General features: G+C 37.4%; 1 protein-coding gene and 1 long non-coding RNA gene across 7 annotated transcripts in view; both read right to left on the bottom strand.

Moving 5' to 3' along the window:
* LOC149269834 (uncharacterized) overlaps positions 1-24,331 on the bottom strand; it is a 174,950-nt gene that overhangs the window by 14,764 nt on the left and 135,855 nt on the right. The gene's annotated exons all lie outside the window — the stretch shown is intronic.
* The window catches only part of beat-Ia (beaten path Ia), a 56,647-nt gene continuing 50,119 nt past the window's right edge, over positions 17,804-24,331 (bottom strand). For 5 of the 6 annotated variants that reach the window (XM_089465557.1, XM_089465558.1, XM_089465559.1 and 2 more), the window contains 4 exons: positions 22,655-22,788; positions 19,499-19,621; positions 19,228-19,429; positions 17,804-19,028 (listed from right to left, as the gene is read on the bottom strand). In XM_089465557.1, coding sequence (XP_089321683.1) covers positions 18,661-19,028; positions 19,228-19,429; positions 19,499-19,621; positions 22,655-22,788 — 827 coding nt within the window. In that variant the 3' untranslated portion in view covers positions 17,804-18,660. The remainder of the gene's footprint in view (positions 19,029-19,227; positions 19,430-19,498; positions 19,622-22,654; positions 22,789-24,331) is intronic. The other variant, XM_089465561.1, reaches the window with a different exon arrangement.

Raw genomic sequence — 24,331 nt, 5'->3', positions numbered from 1 at the left:
TACTGAGACCGTCTGATACAAAAGCTTTTTGTGGCGATTACACAAAAAAAAAAGAAAGGCAGTGCCCAAATTGCGAATAGGCCACCGAAGCATTACGTTAACTAAGTCTTGGCTCAAAGTCTGCGGCTCTGCGGATTTGCTTCGGCTTTAACACTTTTCACTTCACTCTGCCTGAGTCTCACTTCATTCACTTTTTACTTTGTTTTTGCCCAATGCCTTCAGCTTTCGGGTTCCAGTCGATTTTCCAATATCTTCGGCATTTTTACCTTTGCGCCACTGCTGTAGAATGTTGTTACGTTTCCATTGCAATTGGTCGCAGCTAAGGATATTTGGAAAGAGAAAGCTATTAAACTTTTCCTTCCACATCGAAGGAATTAAAAAAAAAAAAGGGAAAAGACAAGCATGAACTAAATGCGTTTGGACGGCTTGAAAAATTCGATAGCTGAGGCTAAACTAATTAAAAGATCTTCATAATAAAATATAAGTTGTTACGTTAATATATATGGGACTTTATTTTGCCCCTCATACTTATGTTACGTTCATACACATTAATTTAAATGAAAAAATGTATAAAGAGATAAAGGAATAGATTATTAAATATAGTATACAGAATATTTTCTATTTAAAATACAGAGTTGAAAACAGAAATCGTGAAAAAATGGAATTCTGCTGTGCGTTCGCCGCGATTGAGTGATACTAAGTGTTTAACTAAGAGAGTGCGACATCTTTTTGCACAGATACCAATACAATAACAATTTAAGATTAGTTGCTCAAATAGCTCCAGCCAATGAGTGGGTGGGCAACACATTTACATATACATATATAATAGCAAGCTCGATCAGCAACCCAAAAAAAAAAAAGAATAAAACGCATGCGCACGAGCGAGATGGCGATATCACGACCACGCTCAACCAGCTACATAATAAATGCAAGTGTGTGTGCATGCACAGTCGATGTGCATGTGTGCATGCGCTCTCAGCTCAACTGTTAGAACAGTGCACTGCAGTGCTGATGTTATAGTTGTCTCCCTTGCTCTTTCCCATATAGCATAATTCTGCAAAAGCTCAAATTTTGCACTCAAGGCAATGACACACACATGCGTGTGTGAGTGTTAAATTTTTGCAGTTACTCATAAATCGGGCTTCCCGCTGCCAACTGTGGATTGTGTTTGACTGGAGGTAGTGGTGAAGCTGCTCTTTAGCATGCCGGACAGTGGGGCTACATTTAAATTAAAAATAATGTTTGCTTACATTGTTTACTATGCCGACTGCTAAGTAGCTACCATTCTCCCTGTCTCTCTATCTCTCGCTGTCTCACTCACTAGCTCGAGCAACTCCACAGCGCAGGCAGCAGCTCGGCGCTTAAATGGATCGCTTAACTTTGCGAGCGAAGTTCAGATGAAAATTATGGCCAAGTTGGGCGAAAGTGGGCTAAGATTTCGAGGTGCTCGCAACTTATCCTAAATTACAATCACTTAAAACAGTTTTAGCAGACATTATGCACTCATTTTAGACTTCCGTCTAATTTACATGCTATTTAAATTATGTTGCCAGTGCTCCAGCAAGAAGCCAACAGCCAACAGCCACCAGCCACCAGCGAACAGACAAGCCGAGCAACCAATATGGAGCAGCTTCATCAAAATGCCTCATTCAACCAGGTCCTGGGTCCTTGGGTCCTGCGCTTTGTGTCTGCTCAGTCCTTTTTGCTGTTCAAACTTGCAGCAGCTGTTGCCGCAGCTACTTTGTAAAAACTTTAGTATGGAATGTGGGTGGGTGGGGGCTGGTCTGGTCTGGTCTGAGCTGGTCTGAGCTGAGCTACAGGCTCTTGGCTAAGCAGTAGCAGCAGCAGCAGGAAGAGTGGCTGCAACTGCATAAAATTTCGCCAATATAATTTTAAAGAGCAGGCCACGGCGGCAAGTGGCTTCCTGTCCTATCCTGTCCCGTCCTGTCCCGTCCGGTCCTGTCCTGTCCTGTTCCATCCTATCCTGTGGCTCTATCTGTCTGTAAGCTTTTGCAATAAAAATGAATTAAATGCAATGAAGCAGCAATGCCTCCATTGGCTCCACTGCCTCCATTGCTGCTGCTGCTCATCCTGTCTCTCCTGTTGCTCACATCCTTGCTGCTCACGCCTCGGGCGGCGCGCAAATTGTTGCAACAAAGTGTGGAGCACCCCCCGACCCGCCGCTTCGCCTTCGCTGAGCCGCCAGCAACTGGTGTCAGTTTTTGTTACAGCTAGAACTCAGGTAGAGCAAGAGCTAAGTACAGGGACAGTACATAGATTCGTTTACAGCCGGTGCTGGTTCGCTATTTGCCACGCCCACGCCCACGCTCACGCCCAGCGCCTGCTGCATTTAATGGCAATTTGTAGTCGGTGGGCGGCCAGGCGTTTTACCTCATGCAAATTTGTGGCTTATAGTTTATCAAGAACAACGCCCCCAACGCCCCCCTTCCGAAGAGTCGAGGCATGCGAAATGCGTAAGTTTTGCATAAACTGCGTAGGTGCTTGCTAGTTAGGTTCTGCCATGGCGATAGAGCTGGAGTTGTGGTGCGAGAGAGTGGGGGTGGGGGAGGGCATGCTGAGGATCTGTGCATTCCTGCCTTTGTTGCGGCTTTTATGGCTTTCAAGTTGCGAGCCGCGTCAAGCAGCATTTTTGACTAGGTTAAGTGAAATGAAGTTATTTAAGAGAGAACGTGGGCGGCTGGCGCGTGAGGCGTGAGGCGATGTGCATGGGCGTGGCACTCAATTTCGAAAGTCCCTGCCTGCTAGACCGGGTCAAATGAGAAGCTGTTTTGGTATTTTTATGAGCTCCGCCAAGGATGAAACTATTTGATAAACGGCCATTTAATAAAACACAATGCAATTTACATGAATTATGAGATAAAAAAAAGCAAATATCTAATTGAATGAAAAATAAAAAAATAAAAAATTTAAGTAAATAATATATTTCATCAAGTGACGCAGGAAAATATGGTGATGAGATGGGTGAAGAGCGAAAAGTCTCTATGAACTTTCCCTTAGAGTCTACCTTATTTTAAACACCCCATTTCTAAATGAATTAAAATACTCATCGTTCACTTCAAAAATATAAGCAGAGAATGTTTAAATAAATTTTTATAATTATTGTTAATAATTTATATACATAAATGCAAAACAATTTGAAATAAAAATTCAATTGTTCGCCAACAAAAACAATTGAAAATAAATTGAACAATAAAAAAAAGGAAGGAAAACAACAACAACAATTGTTACAAATGTATTTAATGTGACGATCTGTCTAATATTATGCATAAGCTGCGCCCTGTGGCAAATAAACGCAGTCGAATCAAAATGGAAAGTAGCTGCTACATTTAAGTAGTTGCTGGAGAATAGCAGTGGGTCATCTGGGGGTTACCGAGAGAAAAACTTTCGACTTTCGACTTTCTACTTTACTTTCGACTTGTGTTTTGCTGTCGTCTCTCTCGGCTGACTTTGCTTCGACAGAGCCGGGCACAAAGTGCGTCCCACATGGCGTATGAAAGTTGGCGCAACAAGAAAAAAAAAAAAAAAAAAAAAATACTGAAAAAAATACAAAGCTGAAATGAACGAGGGAATTTTGTGCTCAATGTTGTTCCTTTTGTTGTTGTAGTTGAAACAAACAAAGAATGCAAAATTGCACTGAGCTATGCAAATTTGTTGTTGTGCTTTTTAGTCGCGTCTGCAGCAATGGGAATGGCATAGCAGGAGGCTGAGCCAGAGCGGGGAGGAAGCGGTAGGGCAAGGCAGAAACTGCAGCTGGGGCAAATCAAAGCCAATGCTCAAGTGAAAGCGGAAAGTGAACGAATCCGAAGAACGAACAGCGAATAGCGAAAGCGAAAAAATCTTGCTTAAAAAATTATAGACGACTACGTAATACTCTCTTCTGAGTTGCGAGAGAAATCTCTAAGAGATTAGAGTTATTTATATAGAATGAGATTTTGTGCAACAGCTTTGTGTATCGTTACAATCAGCTAATGAACTAGTTCATGAGCCAGAATTGTTCATGTAGGCTCCGTTGCCTAGCCAATGAATTTTTGAATATTTTCATATATGCTCTAGTGGGTTCCTTTAACTAAAGATCATAGATGATTGTGTGGGAGAACTGACAAAGCCGAACCTATTGAATTCAACTGAAGAGCTGAACTAACTAAATCAGTGAATAAATTTAAATTTACAGTGCAATAATTAAAAGCAGTTTGAACTTGTTCATTAAATCGAATTGACAATTATCGATATTAAAAACTTGAGGTTGGCTATGGAAGAACGGAGTATAACAAAAATAGTTGCATAACTAATAATAGCTAAGGCAGAAGGTAGAGCAGCGTAGACTAGAGTAAGAGTAGCTCCCGATAAGCAGTAGGCTAGAGTTATGTTATTAACATAATGCTGTTAATAGCATAGCAAGGCGAGGTTTGGGAGGAGCAATGCCTGTTAATGGAATCTGGCATTAATAGTAAGAAATTCTCTATCTCCCTTCGAGGTCTTCAAGGTTAGTGTGCCCGATATTTACTAATCTCTTTAGTTAAGATCACATTGCAGACGCTCATTGATGGCTAGAATTCGACAGCTGAGACCCCACGCCTTACTCTAGCTCGGAGTTCAAGATTGAGTTCAGAGTTCCAGCTGCACGCATTGGCTTGAAATTCGAACTCTTACAAAGTAAACTGTTTAAACTAGCTCAACTCAAAACCGAAAGGAACCGTAGCCTCTGGCTCCGAACGAGAGGGAGATAATATAAAGTGAAATCGAATAGAATAATGGATGATTTAAAGTTCATCATTGAATCAATATACCCATCTCGCTTACTGTACACAGTATTAAGGAAGAGCAAAGCTGCCTGCTGCCTGTTGTGTGTCCTCTTATGCCGTTGTCCTGTGGCGAAACAGGAAAACATAAGGCAGCTGCTGCTGCTGCTGCTCCTGCTTCTTCTTCTTCAGCTTGGAGCGCTTCACTTTCTGTGCTGCGCCTTTTTCTTTGTTGGTTGTCGCTTTGCTCTTTACCATTATTTCTGCATGCCTTATGCATGTTCCATTTGTGCTGCTCTTGTTGTTGTTGTTGTAGCTCGTCCTGTGGGGATCCTCAGAATTTGTTGGCCAACATCTCGGGCTTGCTTGTATTGTGCTGCTGCTGCTGTTAGCAGCTATTTGTTTGATTGTGGACATATTTGCATGCTGGTATAGTTTTTATTGGCACAACGTTGACACTGATAAGTTTCCCCCGAGAAACTCTCTCTCTCTCTCTCTCTCTATCTCACTCTTTCCTTATCCAACTCCCGCTCTTTCACATTTATGTTGCCTGCTTGAAATTAAATAACAAAAGGGAGGCGAATATGAAAAAGGACGAAGAGTGAGAGAGAGAAAGAGAGAGAGAGCGAGTGAGGTAGGTGGAAAAACAGCTGCTCACTTGAATATTAATTAATGCTTTTGCATTTTGTTTTTGTACCCTGAACGCATTGAAAATTGCAAATCAGGGTATATTGCCTTTGTTAAAGCATATGTAACAGGCAAAAGGAGGCAGGAACATATCATTAGCAAATGTAACAGGAAATAAACAATATATATTCTTGATTCATGATCAGCATGATCAGCGAGCAGAGTAAAGCTAGCCTTGTCCGTCTGTCTGCCTTCCATCTCTTCTTCCATCGAACATTTCATATCAAAATTTAAGTCTGTACCAATTGAATTTAGCTGCTTATTTAGATTATTAAATTTGGCCATCTCTGTCTGCATAAAGTTCGGACTATGGCCAGGGTATACCCCAGTCGGACATTTCTGAGCAAAGCCTTGTCTCATACTCTTTTTTGTTCACTCTTTGCTCGTTGTTTCAGCTGCCTCTTGGCTCTTGTCATTCGATTTGCATTTTGCCTGAATTTGATCACTGTGGCACACACACACTCATACACAAACATTGTCGGACACACGCGCGGGTGTGTGAGTGTGTATTATGCAAGTGTGTTGATAATGTGAGAAGCAGGGTATATAACTCCATTGCTTGTTATTAATATCAAATAATATAATATGTTCCAGCATAATAATAATTAAAATGTTAGTAATTTTAAAAAATATAACAAAATATGTGGTTATATATTCCATAAATATGTCAGGGATCATTAAATTAATGTGGATAATAGTAAAAAGATTGTTATAAAAAAAGAATATATTTATATTAAAATAAGATTTATTATTCATATAAGCATAGAAAACGGAAATATTTATATAAAACTATTATTTATATTGAAATATAGTATTAAATATTATATAAAATTTCATTCGCAAGAGAGCATACAAAGCTCTTATTATTCCCACCAAATATGATCTTTAGCTTAACCTAATTTTAGATCTGCTTGAATGTCTGCTTAGTATTATTTCTATATTTGCACTTGAACTGCATATTTTGCATGATTTGATTAGTTATTTCTTTAAAAATTCCACATTCATTTCGACTCTATTATTGACAGGGAATTTTCTTCTGATGCGTTACTCTAACGTTTACCTTTCAAGCGACTGACTGCTAAGCCAATTTATAAACGAATTCTCAGTCATTCACAGCATACCCATACACCCACATACCCACCCACACACACACACACACACACCCACACAAATAAATGCAAGTCAGAAACAAACATTGAAATTGAATCGCAATCTGAGTTGTGCGTTTTGCGTTCGGACAGTCTGATAATAGACAAAAGGCAAACGACATACAAAACAAACAGAAAAAACAGAAAAAAATGGGAGGAGCTGAAAAAAAATTGTTGCCTTAAAAGAGAAAGGTGTTCGAGACAAGCTAGTTGTTGTACTTTTTGCAGCAGCTGTGTTGTGCATGCCAAATGGAATTGAAAATATGTGCAAACCCAAACCTACGCACACATCTATATATATGTATGTACATATATATATTGAGAGCGGGAGGGAGAGAGAGCATTCGCCTACTCACGTTTAGAATGTCGAGTCCATTCATTAGTCGCCATTCACTCAAGCATCGCATTGCGCATACGCCCCGACGTCTGTTGGCGCTTTATGCCCAATATTATTTCTGCAAAGCCAGAAGGCAGCTCAGCTCACAGTTATGACTAAGCTAACACACACACACACACACACACACACACACACATATGCATGCATGCATATATGGCCAATAGTCATCAACATATTCGGTTACATTTGTGGCAGCCGTCATATGAAACGCATTTTCGTGCCTGCGCAGCTGCCTAATCAAATATTTATTTGAGCCAAACAGCCAAACAGGTGCGAATTTTCAAATTTCCACAAATGGCTTAGCGTACCTTCTGCTTCTTCTTTTGCTTTTCTGCTCAAGAGTGTGTCGCACGTTTAATTTGTTTATTTATGTTTATTTGTCACAATTCGGAGAGCGCCTCGAGTGCTTGTTTTTCTTTTTTTCTTTTTTTTTTTTTTTTTCTTTTATTTTTGCTCATTTCAAATTTTGACACAAAATTGTTTTTCCTCTGCTTGTCGCCTTTTCACTTTTCATCTCGTTTACATTGCGCGCCTAAGAATGCTTTGGTTTTTCTGCTCTGCTCTGCATTTATTAATAAGCAGTGCGTGGGACGACTGAGAGAGTGAGAGTGAGCTGTGTACATGAGCTCTTGTGCGAATGTGTGAGTGTCTACTTGCAGCTTCTTTGCCAAAGAGCTGGAGAGCATTAGTATTCTCAGTATTTTCATGAAAATTACATTTATGTATGTATATTTAACTGCTCGACTATTTATTTATTTTGTTGACTTACAAATTAAAATTACGCCTGCCGCACTGTCTTTCAAATGAGAAGCTATAGAATTAATTAAAGACCATAATGTCGGATAATGGGTAATGAGAGTTTTTGAAATATCACTGTTTAGTGTAGGAAATTTTACTCAGTTGGAAGAAGATACCATGAACCATGTACAGAGTTACTTTTTAATTATCCTAGTCTTCATTTAGACACACAAAAAACACACAAAAGCTTTTGCTACGCTCTTTATCCTAATCTATAATATTATTATTTAATAAAAATAATAAATCTTACCATTACCATTTTTTACAGAAAGTATTTAAAGTAATTTATAACATAAATATATTTATCAACATAAAAAAAATAAAAAATTATTTTTAGGTTAACAATTTGCTCTTTATTAAATTCCATTGAGATTTAATAACTCTTTTATATTTTTCTTTTCCATCAACTCAAAATAAATTTATTTACAGTCAGCTATATAAAATTCTATTTATTATGTATTGCGGCCTCTAAAATGAATATTGCAGCTGAAGTAGATTAAAAACTGTTTTAAGTAAACAAATTCATGATTTATTGTTTTCACTTTCGTCTCCCCTCTCTCTCTCTCTCTCTATCTCTCCCTCTCTCAGGCTAGTTTTTCTGTCACATTTGGCCTAAATACAATTTATTTCTATTTACTTGTAGATTTTTCCCCCATGCAGCAGTAGCTTAAAAAGTGCCACATCCTCACATATTTATCAGCATGGCAAACATTGAGCTCGAGCTGTCCACCTACTTGGTTTTGTTATTGTATTTGTTCGGTTTGCATTGCATGCAGCAAGCCAAATTTGTTTATTTCAACATATCTAACTATCTCACTTACATGCCTGCATTTCCGTTCCACACTTGGCACACAAGACGCTAGCTCGCTCCCTCTCTCACTCCCTGTCCTTCTCGCACTCGCACGCTTGCTGTGCAACTCTTTCTAAACTGGAGAGTATGACCCAAGTGTGTAGGTTTCTCTGTTTTGCCTTTGATTTTGATTTATGTTGCAGTAAACAGCGGCAGCAGCAGCGGCAGCAGCGGCAGCAGCAGTTGCTTTGGGGCAACCTCATTTGATACTTTGTCGCATCATTTCGCCACAGCTGGAGAGAGAGGGCAGCGCGCTAGAGTGAGAGCGGGAGCGACAGCGAGCAGGCGAACGTGCGAGAGTGTTGGCTAGACTAGACACCACTACAGCTATGTCTCGACAAACCGCTAGCTCTCCCTCTGCCTCTCTTCCTCTCTCCACCTCTCAATCATTGCCGCTACCCCAGCTGCACAGAGAACGCATTCCGAACGCATGAGTTTTTGTTGCTCTTGTTGTTGGCTCTTCATGGGGCTGTGATTTTTTTTGCTGCATTCTTTTCAGTGGCAAGCCAAAAAGCCAGCCTGCGCCATCTCACTCCGACTCACTTATTACACATGTACTTGTGCTTGTATGGGACTGTGATTGTGTCTCTCTGTCTGTGTGTGTGTGTGTGTGTGTGTGTGTGTGTGCGTAACCACAGCCACATTGTGAGTGTTTACGCCTTATAAAACGCAACATTTTTAGCCATGCAGCGACAACGACATTAGAATCGCAGCCAGCTCGGCATTTGGCAATGGCACAAACTTGCCATTACCCTTTCTGCCCCTTTGAGACACCCCTCCCCCCTCCTCCTCCTCCACACAAGAGGGACGCAACTGAAGTTGAAGTTCGCACTTGGTGCATAAAAAAAAATAAACCAAGAGGAAGAAAGGAATACATGAGCGTTACGCTTTGTTTGACTAAAATTTATGTTGATGTTTCTTTTGCTTTTGCTGCTCGCCTTGCATTTGTGAAGGGCATATTAGTTTAAAGTAAAAATATCTTCGATATAAACTTTTATACTTATATATTATTTTCTATATGGGTAAGTTTCTTTGGTTGGATGTGAAGCGGTTTTTCCACAGAGCAATATATATCTAATAGGAAATAATATCTCTTCTTTTTATATCTATGTACTCATTTCTAGGGTATTTCGTAGTCGTCCAGTCAAGTTTAACCACTTCTCTTGTACTTTTTATTATTTTGGCAAAGCATCGCAGACGACAACGCGTCGCATGACTCACACAGTTGTTGTCTGCCAGCTGTCCATTCGTCCATCCGTCCGTCTGTCTGTACCACTGCCTGTCTGTCTGGTTGCAAAAATGTTTTAATTTCTTGCCAGAATTTTGCACTATTTTATTTCACAGGCAGGCGCAAAATAGTTCGCATAACTCACAGCTGTCGCGCCGTTTGTTCTGCCTATTAAATTCATGTTCAACTTGTTTGCCAGCTACATAATTATCTCCATTTATACATATAGATATATATACACAGTATCTATATACAGCAGTGCATTTAACTAGTTGCCATCTCTCTCTCTCTCTCGCTCTGGCTGTCTGTCTCTTTTTTGTGCTGCACTATTTTCATATGGCTTATTAAAATTTATAAGCTTCGAGCAGTTTTTTATGTTTGCCATTCATTATGCCTCGTATTTTATGGCCGAAGAGTTTCGGCTAACAAAGTATATCTAGTTGAATTTTTATGCTTTAGCTTTGGCTTTAGCTTCAGCCTTAGCATATGCCTATCAAAATTGATAGCATACTTTTCTGCGGCTTTTTATGCGCACTAAAAGAAGATCTCGACTGCAGCCTTTGTATTTCACAGACAATCATCATTCTTATATTTTGCTTTTTGGCTTTTTATGACGAAAATTTATTAGATGGTATTCACATAAATTGCATGATGCATTCAATTTAGTTCGGAAATAAAACGGAATTGTATTTATAGAATCTAAAATATGCATTAATGCTATGTAGATTTTAATTGATTGAATATTCGATTTAATAAAGTAATTGTTGTATATAATAATGATTAAGATAGATCCTAGAGCTCAGTCAAAATATATAAAATACGATTAAATATTTATACTTTTTTGCCTTGGAATAATAAAAAATATTGCTGCAAAAACTTGTATAAAATATTATTATATTGTATATGTTGGATATAAAATCTTAAATGAGGTCAGACGACGTGTTGCAGACGAAGAACCTTTCCAGCTCACGTCAATGACATGAACAGACGAGCAGCACCTTAATCAAATGAACTGAGTCAAGCCGAATGGAAGAAGGCGTTGAAGGTGTTGAAGGTGTCAATCCGAAAAATGGTCCGGTTAATGGTATTTGGTATGCTTCTAAAACAGGTCAAACCCCTGACACAAGGTGAAGTTGAAAAAGATTTTAATTTGAGTGAAGGGAAATAATTTAATATATCTCTTATTATTTGAGAGTCTACTAAAGAGTATACTCTACGCAAAATAATTTAAAAAAATATTTATATTTAATTTTGATGTATTTTATATATTGCAAATAAGGGTACGAAATATAAAAATCTACAAAATATTGAATAAAATAGTTCAATTGTAATTAAAGAATAATATTATATATTAATAATATATATAATACATATAATAATATTTTTTTTAGTAAAAAGCCTTTAAGAAAAACGTAATGTTTTCTTTTAAAAATCAGTTAATATATAGCACATTTATTTACATACATTAATTTATAATTTATAACCAAGATTTGCAAAACGTATTCATAAATAAGCTCTGGCAATTTAAAAAAAAATAAATAAATAAATAAAAAAAAAAAAATCTTTCAAAATCTATTTAAATATATGTATATACTTATTTAATATATAATAAACTTGACTTGCATATTGACAAAGTGAATATGTGGGAACTGCTGATTACTTCAACTCTTGAAGACAGTTACCGTTATGAATTTTGGAATAGCTCTGGAAAAGTGTAATGAAAATCTTACATGAAGCACTTTTGAAGCACGACAGGCGGCCAGGCCGGGAAAGCCCAAAGAGAATTTTCTATTCACGCACGTTTGCACAGGATGTGCGTGTGCACAGAGGGGCGCCGAAACGGGGGCGTGGCAAGTTGTTGGTGGCAATATAAGTACGTGTGTGGAACAGCTGTTTCACACACTCACACACACACACACATACACAGTCAATGTCAGTTTCAAGTATTTGCAATAAAAAAAATAATGACCCGTTGTAAGTTTGTTCTTGTTGTTGTTGCTGCTGGGGGTAGCTGAAAAGCTGAGAGCACACAACTGACTGACAAAACCTCAACATGCCACTAAAAGCATAATCATGCACTTAACTAAAGCCAGCTGTGTTTCCGTGTGTGTGTGTGTGTGTGTGTGTGTGTGTGTGTGTGTGCGTGAGCTGTGGGGTAGCCCAGGTAGAGCTGGAGTCGTTGTTACGCACGTAGAACTTAAGTCATCATCATACAAATAAAAATTTATGACTTTAAATGCGAATGTGGAGAAATGTGTGTGTGTCTGTGGGAATATATTGTGGTTCTGTGTGTGCGGCAGACCCTCAACTCAGATGGCTTACCTTGGTCTTTGCACCTGATTTGCACGTGCATTTGTTTGAAGTTGATGTTCGTTGCTCGCATGTTCCTCACTCATATGCACTTGTACGGGCTATTGTAATATATCATCATCAATATGAATGTTTATTAACAATCATGAATAGCTGTCAACAGGTATGCATATGTAGTTAGCCCACCCCAAACCTAGATTAGATTAAATATTTTTCATTTATCTTACTTCTTTTACTCCAATACTCACAAATCCTTTTTTAAGATTTATTTCTGTAAGTTTCTGGTTGTTGTAGGTGATATTACTTTACAGTATAGGCTTGTATAGGTAATTCTAGGTTTAGCTGGGTGTTGATTCTGCTAACCCTATATCTTTTTACAGAGACGGGCGCAATACGGCGTCCAGGCTCAAGGTGAGTTCATGGAATATGGACAGTATATATTTTTTATGATCAGAAATAACTTTTTAGGCCTGCACGAAGAAACCCTCTTAAAAAAAAAATGAATACAAATTTTTAAAAATCTTAAAGCATATAAACAAAATTTAAATATAATTATTGCAATGAAAACCATAATAATATTTTAAATATTATCCTTGTATTCCGTTAATATAATTTTTTATTAGCCCATTTCAATTCAACTACGAATAAAATGCCAATTCGCTGACCAACATTTGCATGCAATTAAAGCTGCCTTAAATTTCGTATTTTAGCATTTACAATATTCGAGAGCTTAACTGGCAGTTAAATTTGTAACTGGCATTCCTTTAGTTATGTGAAAATGCGCTGACATTCACTGAAATGAAAAGCAGTTGAGGAAAAAATATGAAAAAATGAAACGAAAATAATACACAACAAGTAAGAAAGCTCTAGTCGAGACTGCTCGACTACGAGATCCCCTGAACCCTTGCAGCAATAGATATTTCAATAACTTTTCGCGTCTTTCACAAACACGCACACACACACGCACGTACGCACACACAGGCATACACACACGCATACAGACACACATACACACACACACGCATACACACACAAACGCATACACACACACACATACACAAACACATACACACACATACACAAACATATACATACATATACACACACAAGCATAAACACGCATGGGCGGCAGTGAGCGCTTACTATGAGAACTTAATTGTTTAATAACTTTTTTTGTGGACGTACGATCTTCATGAAACTTTTAGATTATGATTATAACATGGATATGCATGTAATTGCCAAAGCACAAGTCTCTAGTATTTGAAATACGCTTTTTACAAAAGTGAGGGTGAGGGGGTGAATTTAAGGGTGGGAGGTTAATTTTAACAAAAACCGAAATTGTATAAATTTCATATAAGCATACATTAAAAATTTGGAGACTATAGCAATAAAGGTGTAGAAGATATAATTTTATAACTGGTTTTCGATAAGGTTTTTTATCGATAAAAAAGATTGGGATGAGTTATCGATTTTTAATAATAAACTTGATATGCGCGCTGTAATTACGGACATTTTAAAAAAAATTTGAAGTCTCTAGCTCTTATATCTTCTGAAATCGACGCGTTCATACATACGGACAGACGGACAGACGGACAGACGGACGGACGGACAGACGGACAGACGGACAGACGGACAGACAGACGGACAGGGCCAAATCAACTCAGCTCGTCGCCCTGATCAAGAATATATATACTTTGTGGGGTCTGCCACGCCTCCTTCTGCCTGTTACATACATTTCAACAAAACCATTATACCCTGATTTCCCATTGAAAATGGGTTCAGGGTATAAAAAAAAAAGAGAGAAGAAGAGGAAGAAAAGAGAGAAAAGGAAAAACTACAATACAAAGCTGCTTGTGAGCTACTTTTCAAGTTAAAGTTATTATCCCAGGGCGAGTCGGACGGGACTGGTGCTGAGGCGACGGGAGGGGCGTGGCAGCAGCCACTTGCAGACTTGCCAGACTTTTGAATAAATTTTCAATCTGCCTGCTGACAACGGGCACAACAACGACAATCAGCATTATGAATATGTAGCGACATCATCTTGACTTGATGTGTGCCTCATTGTTGTTGTTGTTGTTGCTGCTGCTGCTGCTGCTACTGCTGAGCGTCAGTTTGTCGCTAAGTGAAAAGCCAAGCCAAGTTGCTTGAACATTTTTAAAAGCCGCTTTACTTTTGTAAATACTTAACTTTCGCTTGGTCGAAAACTTTTGCCAACGAAAAAGGCGGAAGGAAGCTAAACTCTGACGAACATCGACTTCTTCGCTTCGCTTCGTTTTTTTTATACCCTGAACCCATTGAAAATGGGAAATCAGGGTATAATGGTTTTGTTGAAATGTATGTAACAGGCAGAAGGAGGCGTGGCAGACCCCACAAAGTATATATATTCTTGATCAGGGTGACGAGCTGAGTTGATTTGGCCCTGTCCGTCTGTCTGTCTGTCCGTCTGTCCGTCTGTCCGTCTGTCCGTCTGTCCGTCTGTCCGTCTGTCCGTCTGTCCGTCTGTCCGTATGTTTGAACGCGTCGATTTCCGAAGATACAAGAGCTAGAGACTTCAAATTTTTTGTAAAATGTTCGTAATTACAGCGCGGATATCGAGTTTATCATTAAAATTCGATAACTCATCCCGATCTTTTTTTATCGATGAAAAACCTTATCGAAAACCAGTTATAAAATTATATCTTCTACACCTTTATTGCTAGAGTCTCCAAATTTTGAATGTATGCTTATATGCAATTTATACAATTTCGGTTTTTGTTAAAATTTACCCCCCACCTCTAAATTCACCCCCTCACCCTCACTTTTGTAAAACGCGTATTTCAAATACTAGAGACTTGTGCTTTGGCAATTACATGCATATTCATGTTATAATCATAATCTGAAAGTTTCATGAAGATCGTACGTCCACAAAAAAAGTTATTAAACAATTAAGTTCTCATAGTAAGCGCACACTGCAGCCCATGCGTGTTTATGCGTGGGTGCTTGTGTGTGTATGTGTTTGTGTATGTGTGTGTGTTTCTTGTGTAAGCTGAAAGACGCGAAAAATTATTGAAATAGCTAGCACTCCAAGGGTTCAGGGGATCTCGTAGTCGAGCAGTCTCGACTAGAGCTTTCTTACTTGTTTTTTTTTTTTTTTATCATTTTATTTATTTTTTTTATTTTTTGGACTGCAGTCTATTTTTATATTTTTTCAAGCTAAATGCTTTTAGCCGCTTTGCCTGCAAAACTTGGCTGATACGCTTGATAAAGTTGGCCGTTGTTGTCCTTTGTCGACCCAACTATATATCTATCCGACTATTTACGTCTAATGGCATAAGTAATGCAAATAATTAAGCACTAAACAGCTGATAACAAATCATCAATTAAATAGAACCAATTAAATCTAATGATCTGCTGCTGCTGCTGCCACACAGAAAATAATCAAAAGACGAGAGCAAAGCGGAAAGAAAAGAAAAGAGATGAGAGAAATGTAAGGAAAAGTGCGCTAATCAGTGAAATGCTCTGTGGGAAAATGTGCGACAAAAGGAACGTGGCCGAAAAACAAAGTGTTCGCAATTTCTCTTTGTGGTCAACCGCCATTAACGTTTATTACACCCTCAAATCGTCCACAAAAAGCAAAGAGCAATACACTGAGCGAAATGGACAGCAACAACAACAGTAACAACAACAACAATCAAAGAAAAACAATGTGCACAAAAACAAAACAACAAAAAAATATAATTAAAAATAAACATTACGCAGTGACAGACAATGAACAGCAAAAAAATATACAATATACTTATATATATACATATATATGAGTATATATATGTACATGTTTGTAACAATTAAGTATGTTGCAAGAGAATGCTATATATCGACTAGCTGATACTCGCTTACTTGGATTATATAAAGAGAAAAAAGGGCTTAACGAATTTGTAGGTTAATTCAATGGTAAATGTATTTCCGAATTTGTTTTTTTTTTAATTTTTTTTTTTTATATTTCGCGGGCTTGAGAAGTTTGATGTAGCTTGGAAAAGTTGAAGGATATGGGGTGAATATGTCATGTTCCGCAAAATCCAGGCTCATCTGCTCGGCGGAAGACCTATGCATCATATGATTATCGTTCTTCACGGTTTCCAAAAATTTATATAATATAATAATATATAATTTGTATAATATTTAAGCAGTAGTTCTAAAGATTTATATATATATATATTTTTTTTTTATTTGTAGAATCTATTATAAAAACTCAATTTCAAAGTATTAAAAATAATAAAAATTCGTTGAAATAATGTCAAATTCACTTTTGCATTTTTTAGTACAATTAAAACGGTTCCATTAATTCTATGACTATAGCTGAGTGCTCATGTGCATAAATGTACCTATGTATATCTGTAAAGTTGCATTGAGCGGTGTGGCAACCTGGTTACGAAATCGTAAAAGTATGGCAGCACTAATACGAGAAGAGTAGTTTGAGAAGAATGTTAATAGACATTTACGCCGGTGACTAAAATAAGTTTAAGTAAACTCAGTTACTTGAAGCTCTGTGAATAATATTCAAGCTTTATATTATCAATATTAAAATATCTTTAAAACACGCAATGTTATACCCAACAATGGTTATGATTATTTGACATATTCATAATAATATGTATATGAATATATTATATACTTATCTATTCCAACATATATCCAGTATTACCATAAATCTACACTCACAAACAAATGTCTAGCTAAAGCACATTAAACTAGCTCCAACCAATATACCTCAAATCGCCTGCCGAACAGGCAGACACAAAAAGAAATTAAAGAAACAAAAAGAAGAGAGACAGTCCCAAAGAAATGTGTAATAAAAGGTGAAAATTGCATTGCACAACAGGCAGACGTCGTTCGAGCTGGACGCTAAGCCTGTGCGTTGTCCTTGCCCCGCCTGGCCAGGCTGGCGAGCCCTGCGTGTTTTCGGCGTCTAATTGAGCGTTTTAGTTATGCTAATTGTAGGGGACGCCTCCGCAGGCAACGCTGAGCACTCGCCACCACCCACACTACCCCACGGCTCCACTATGGCTCAGCAGCAGCAGCTCATCTTTATTGTTGTCATTTCTTATAAGTATTTCGAGTCCTGCTGCGGCCGAAGGATCATTAATGAGCTGTCCGTTTCGGGCCGGAACGGGCGTGAGTTCTCCGAATGTAAATAATTAATTGCGTAATTATATGGAGCAGCCGGATAAGCAAGACTATCATCCTCTACGTACTTGATACTTGCGCTTAAAGCGCATGATATATTTATATTAGGTGAAGGAGCTTCAACATGAATTAAGATTTGCATAAATATTGTTATAAACAAAAACATAATTTACGAACAATTTTAAAAATAAAAATGAAGCAATTTTTTAAATGCTAAAAAGAGATTTTTTTAAATAAAATTAGTTTTTTATTTTTTAGTTGGAAGCACTATTATTTTTAATTATCAATGAATGAATATGAATATTTACATATTTTTTATAAAAATAAATTTTACTTACTTTACGTCAAGTTTCCCATTAAAAAGTCTCTTCAAACTCTTCTTGTTTCGCTTGTTTTTTTTATTTTTGATTATCTACCGTAAATACTTATCAATTATACATTTTACGTTTCTTATGCTTTTGGTTTTTGTTTTTTCTTCATATTATATACAATTACATATATGATTTTACATACATATAGGCGTATTTATAGACTTACAAATTAATTGCTCTTCTTCTTTCACTTTACTCTTTGGGGATTGTGTTCTGTATGTATTTGTGTAATGTATGTATGTATGTATGTATATATGTATTGTATTTATGTAGTTATGTATGTGTATCTGTCTGTATATAACTTTATATGTTACATATAAATATCAATCATTTATTTATGTATGTATATAAATCATTTTGACTTTCGTTATATAAATATAAATTTATATATATATTTATTTATTTATATATATAATTTAATTGTAGAGAAACAAAGTGAAAAGCTTAGCACAACATTTTTTCAACTCGTTTTCATTTTTTTTTTGTTGCTCTTTTTAGGTTTTTATTTTCGTATAAGTTTTTTCTTTTCGATTTCATAGTGTAAAAATCATAGAGAGTGAACCAGTTCGCAAGTGGTTCCATTTTATTGGCTCGGCTCGGCAAACGAAACAAATGAGTTTGTATTTGAGGAAACCTAGCGATAGGTTGTAGTTGCTGTTGCTTTGGAAAATTTACCTTTTTTATTTGCTTTTTGCCTTTGTGTTTGTGTGTGTGTGTGTGTATTTTAAATGCCTTCGAAATGACTTTTCGTTTGTTTGAGCTAGCTGAAACTGTTGTCTGTTTGTGTTGAGGATTAAATATTTTAGATACATTTAGCAGTTGCTTGCTGTTGCCTAGGGCTGAAGCCTACTTTGCTGCCTGCTGCCGCTGCTGCTGCCGCTGCTGCTGCATTGTCTCCTTCCGCTGTTCCTCCCTGAAGTGTGGCACAAGAGTTGCGTGACAATTGAATCATGTTAATTGCCTGATGCATCTGCTGCATCCTTTGCTGCATCCTTTGTTGTTGCTGTTGCTGCTGCTGCTGCTGCTGTCCGTGCAGCAATGCGCCCGCAGGCCTTTGCTCTGGCTCTGCCGGTCCTGCTGCAACGCCCGCATCGGCATCGGCCTGTGCTTTGTAATCGGCGCCAGCTGCGACACTAATTGCCTGGCCAGCGACCAGCTGAGCAGCGCCAGCAGCGTGGCAGCCAGGCCACTCGGCGCCAGCGACAACGTTGAGCCGGAGGAGGCGGAGCTAACGCCACGCCAGGCGGCGCCGCCATCTTCTAAACCATCCGCTCCGTCATCTTCTTCGCCTGAGGGTACAAAATGAAAGAGAAAGTCTAGCGAGAAATAGAGAAATGCAGGCCATGTACTCTTTTGCTTTTGTTGTTGTTCTTGTTGTTGTGATTGTTGGAGATGTGGATGTAGTTGTTGTTGCTGTTGCATGTTGTTGTCTAGGTGCATGTGTGTGCTAATTGGCTGACTGAATGACCGAAAAAAAAAAAGAGAAAAAGAAAGGAAACTAAAAGAAGAACTTACCCTGCAGCTGGGTCAGGTAGCTGTTCTTCTTGTTGTGGAACTGCTCGTCCTCGTGCAGCGTATACTGGTCATATATCTCATCGGCACTCACGCGATTCCCGCTGGCACCGTTGCCACCATATTTGCCAAACGGATCCGCCTCCAATATGGTCTTCTCCGTCGTCTTCCAGTAGATATCATGCAGCTGGGCACTGCAGCGCAGCTATTGATAAATGTTTTTATTGTTAAATACAATTCTCAACTCGCACATCAATATGCTCGCTTTAATTACCTTCAATTTACCGTTTTCGAAGTGCTGATCCGTCACCACGAAGTGTATGCCCACTATGGAGGTCTCCATCTCGTTGCGCGTGTCCCGCAGTATTTTATGGTGTCGCACGTGCGAGGGATTCACCTGGAAGCAGGTGAAAATGAATACATATAATTATTTTCTGTCAATATGAAATTCTTTGTTACTCTTAACTCTATACTGACTCAAGGCAAATATCAAGAAGAGGAGCCAGCAGTCAATAGCAACAACTATTGAAGATTGTACTGCAGGACTGTTGTTGTTTATATAAATAAACATATCAAACAATTCAGATCCATGACTTCATGTATAAAATACTCAATTCAGTCTATTTATTTATTCAGCTGAAACTTTTTTTTTTTTTATCTATGTATAACAAACCTAGTTCTACCTTCTTCATTAATATAGATTTTATACTTTGTATATTTTATTATTAACAAGGATATTTAATTTCTTATTTTATTTAATATTAATACCCAAAAATTTAAATATACACACACAATAAAATTTATATTCAAATGAAATATACTCCTTATTTATTTTTCCTAATTTCATACTCTAAAATTTAATCAAATATATACAAGCAAATTTATTTTCATTTTATTTGTATGTTATTCACTAAAATGTATACAAATATATGCAAGTAAATTTATTTACTACGCAAATATTCTCACACAACTATAGTCAATAAACATTTTAGCTTTAGCTAGACAAAATTCGTATTATATTCTCAACAGTCTTAGATATCAAGAATTTCTATTAGAATTTTCATTTCTAACTTCTCGGGTTGCTTCTATTAAAATTCCACTTTATAGCGAATCTTATGCCTAACATAAGCAGCTTATAAGTCAAGGATCTTATTTCTTTGCCTAAACAGTTTACCCAATGTTTAATTTGGCATAAAGTTCTGCTACGTGGCGCAACGCATGGCAAATCGCATAATAAACGCAGCCAGCTAAATAATTAGCTTACACACACGCACACATGCACACTTATACACACACATGCACACCTTTTACAGTTGAGGCAATTTGAGCTTCGGTCCATGGCAAACAATGCTCATTGATGGCGCATAATAGCGGAAGCAACAACAACAACAACAACGGAATCGTGGCCAACAAAACAAAGCGCAAGCACACACAAGAAGACATCTACCCACACACACACATACGCTCACCTATATACACACACACATACACTCAAAGAGTAACCGCAATTGCGCGTTGGCTGCTAAAATGGCGTTTCACATGAATTTCTTGGTTCCGGATTGAGTTGCTTTCGCTTCAGCTTCAGCTTGTGCCTCTGCTTCTGCTTCTGCTTCTGCTTCTGCTTCTGCTTCTGCCTCTGCTGCTTCTTGCTCCTGCTCTTGCCCTTTGAATTGACTGCATTTGATGTTCGCCCTCGTCGATTGATTGGAAATGCAGTTCGATTCGTGAAATCCCAATGCACTCTTCCCTTAGATCCATTCCCTTACCACAAGTAACCCACAAACAATTAAATAGTAAATTGCAATATAATATTGATTACACTGACAGAAAATTGTACTAAATTTCAATTGGAAGTCGATAGGAAAATTATGGATATTCGCATAGTAAAATAAATAACTATTACCATTATTTCTATTACTATCATTATGTTTACTTTAAATTGTATTTATTTCTTAAATCAACTCTGATTTCGTTTCGGCTAATATTCATACTCTTTCGGTCAGTGTATTTGTTTGGGTCTATGCATAATGAGTTGCTTGAGCTTACTCTAAAGCAATTTAATCTATTGAAATCATAGTTAGAGCATCAAGACAAAGGACTCAAATGAGCAACTTATACAGAGTTCTGCATTTATTAAGCTGCAGCCACGTCTTTGATGCTATTTAAAGCTTGATTTCATGAAGAGAAATGGAGAAGTGGAAGAGTTTGGTGTGTGTTCCATATTTCACATTTAATATTCGTTGAATCTGCTAATTCTCAAATTAATAGCCGATTTTCTCTCTATATTGTTTTATCTTTCTCAGCTTTTTTTCATTCTCATTTGTCATATCCTTTTCCCTCCTTCCATATTCCATCTATTTCTGATTCCTTATCTCATATTTTATATTTTATATTTTCTTTTTTTTTCTATTTTCTATTTTCCATTTTATATTTTATATTTTATATTTTATATTTTATATTTTATATTTTATATTTTATATTTTATATTTTATATTTATATTTTATATTTTATATTTTATATTTTATATTTTGTATTTTATATTTTATATTTTATATTTTATATTTTATATTTTATATTTTACATTTTACATTTTATATTTTACATTTTATATTTTTTATTTTATATTTCATATTTCCCATCACCTATCTCCTATCTCCAATCTCCCATCTCTCATCTCTGCCATATCGCGAAATGCTTCTTTAAAAGTTTAAGCTTCTCAGGCATTCTTTCGCAACCAAAACCACAGTCAGAACCAATGCAATCCGCTCAAAATGCCATTCCATTATCCACCTCAAATGCAGATGAGCCACATGCCTGCATATCTGCCACAGATATGCAGTTCATTATGCACAGGCTTGGCTGAAGTTATTTTAATGAGCTTCAATAAACAAGTGCGTTGAATTGTGCGAATCATGACAAAAATATCGCTGTATACATTTTGGCAAATTAGTTGAGCCCAGAAAAACCAAAAGCCAAACCGAAGGCCGAAAGCCAAATGTGTGAGTTACGCCCCAATGCACTTGTTGTGTCTCTGTGTGTGTTTGCAGGAGGAGTGGGCGTGGTTTAAAATTGTGTGTGTGTGTCTGTATGTGTATGTGTGTGTGCGTGTGCAAGTAAAGAGTTTTCACCGATGTCATTTTTAGCCGCATTTTCATGTCCGATGCGTGCATAAAATTCCACTAAATTATTTGAGCCGTAAAATAGGGCGTAATGGATGGGGTGTGGCACAACAGACAACGAACCGTTGACTATGTGAGTATGTTTGCCTGGTAATTACAGGGCACACACACTTATGCACACTCACTCACACATTCTTGCATAAATTACAAATACACACAGAGGGAGAGAGAGAGAGGGGGTGGGTGAGGGAGGGGGATAGCTGCCGCTTAAAAACAAGAAAATTGCGTTTTTGCATAATTTGGGACTCACCTCTTCATTATTCACCGTCCATGTGAGATTGGCCGCCGGCCGGGAGTGCCGCGATGTACAATTGCCACGCAATATGTCGCCGACCCGATATCGGGGCCGGATTCCGGTTATGAATGGCGCATTGTGCGGCGTCTCTGTAAATGCAATGCAAAGTGAGAGTTGACTGTAAGTTCGGTTGTATTTTGTATTTTTTCTTTTTTTTTCACGGAACTTGTCATGTGGCCCGACTTTGGCCGCCTACACACACACACACACGCACACGCACATGACCATCGACTGTCACGTTGCTCAAATCCAGGCATTGTCCATGCGCCCCAAAGGTCTTCATGTCTGGCTATTTTGAAGGCCTTCCATTTCAGTTGGCTATTTTTATTTTTTGCTGTGTATGTGTGTGTGTTTGACTATGTCTGCGTGTGTAATGACAGTCGGGGTCAAATCTCTGTGGTTTCGCAGTTTATAATTGAAATGCTTTTGAAAGCCTAAACGCACTGAGCCCTGCCAAGCCAACGTGATGGATCCACGAATTCTGTTCGATTGCGAACATGACACAAATAGTTCCGTTATAAATGATTTTTATAGTAGTTTTCGGAACAGCAACTCGCTAACAAACTAACTGCTGTTAGTTTTCTGTTCTTATTTTATTTCAATTATTTTTTTTTCTTTATGAGTTTTGCATAGAACTAGCTTAAAATCAGTAGAGAATTTTTATTTTATTTTATTTTATCTTAATAAGGTGAATAATTTTGTATAATATATTAAAAAATATTTAAAATATATGATATATATAACTAAAATATATTATAAATAAAAAATATATATTACAAATAAATATTAAAATATTTATAAACATTAAAAGCGTTTTCTTAATCAATCCTGAATTGATTGGGAATAGTATTTATTTTTGTGAAACTTACTAAACTGTGAGCTAATACGAATTCAAAGTGAAATTAATTTAAAACAAAATTTTAAAACGAAATAAAAAGTTTAATGTAGCTGGAAATAGTTTTACTACATATAATGTTAAAAGAACTAGGAGAACAAAAGAGTTCGTACGAGTTTAAATTGAAATTGTGAGTATTTTAATAAAGTGAGTATTTAAATAATTGCAAATAAAAGCTAAAAAGTATTACGTTCGTGTCCTGAAGCTAACTCTCAATCAAATAAGTTCACATTGGTTCCCAAGTTCATTGCACCCTGAATCAGTTAAGTTCCCGCAGCTCACACCGGTTCAGCTCATAAATTTCATACAATGGCAAATCCACTTTAGCCGAAATCGAGTCAGCTCCAGTCAAAATCAACTATTCGAGGCCATCAAATGCCGCCTCGAATTTGAGCATTCAAATAACCTGAGTATGGTAAGTAAGTAGAATATCACGTATGATGATGATAATGATGATGATGCTGATGATTCACCCAAACGACAATTCAATGCAGTTGATGCAACAAACTCAACTATAAATAAGTATTTTTCTATTTTTGCATCGAGCTGCAGCAAGTCAAACAGAAAGACGAGAGCCAAGCAGCTGTCTAATTCCAGGGCAAGGCTGTCATATACGAACAGGACATGGTCCGACAGAGTTCAGTTGGACGGGCCAAAAGGGACTCCGGACTTGAGCCGATGTCAAGAGTCAAGAGGTTAGAGACCCAACGAATGCCAAAGCTTACTCTGTCTGTCTG

This window comes from Drosophila arizonae, chromosome 3 (genome assembly GCF_054131065.1).
Source record: "Drosophila arizonae isolate 15081-1271.41 chromosome 3, UAZ_ARI_1.0, whole genome shotgun sequence".
NCBI classification, from domain to species: Eukaryota; Metazoa; Arthropoda; class Insecta; order Diptera; family Drosophilidae; genus Drosophila; species Drosophila arizonae.
Note: the sequence above shows the minus strand (reverse complement) of the source record. Positions and strands in the feature narration are given on the sequence as shown.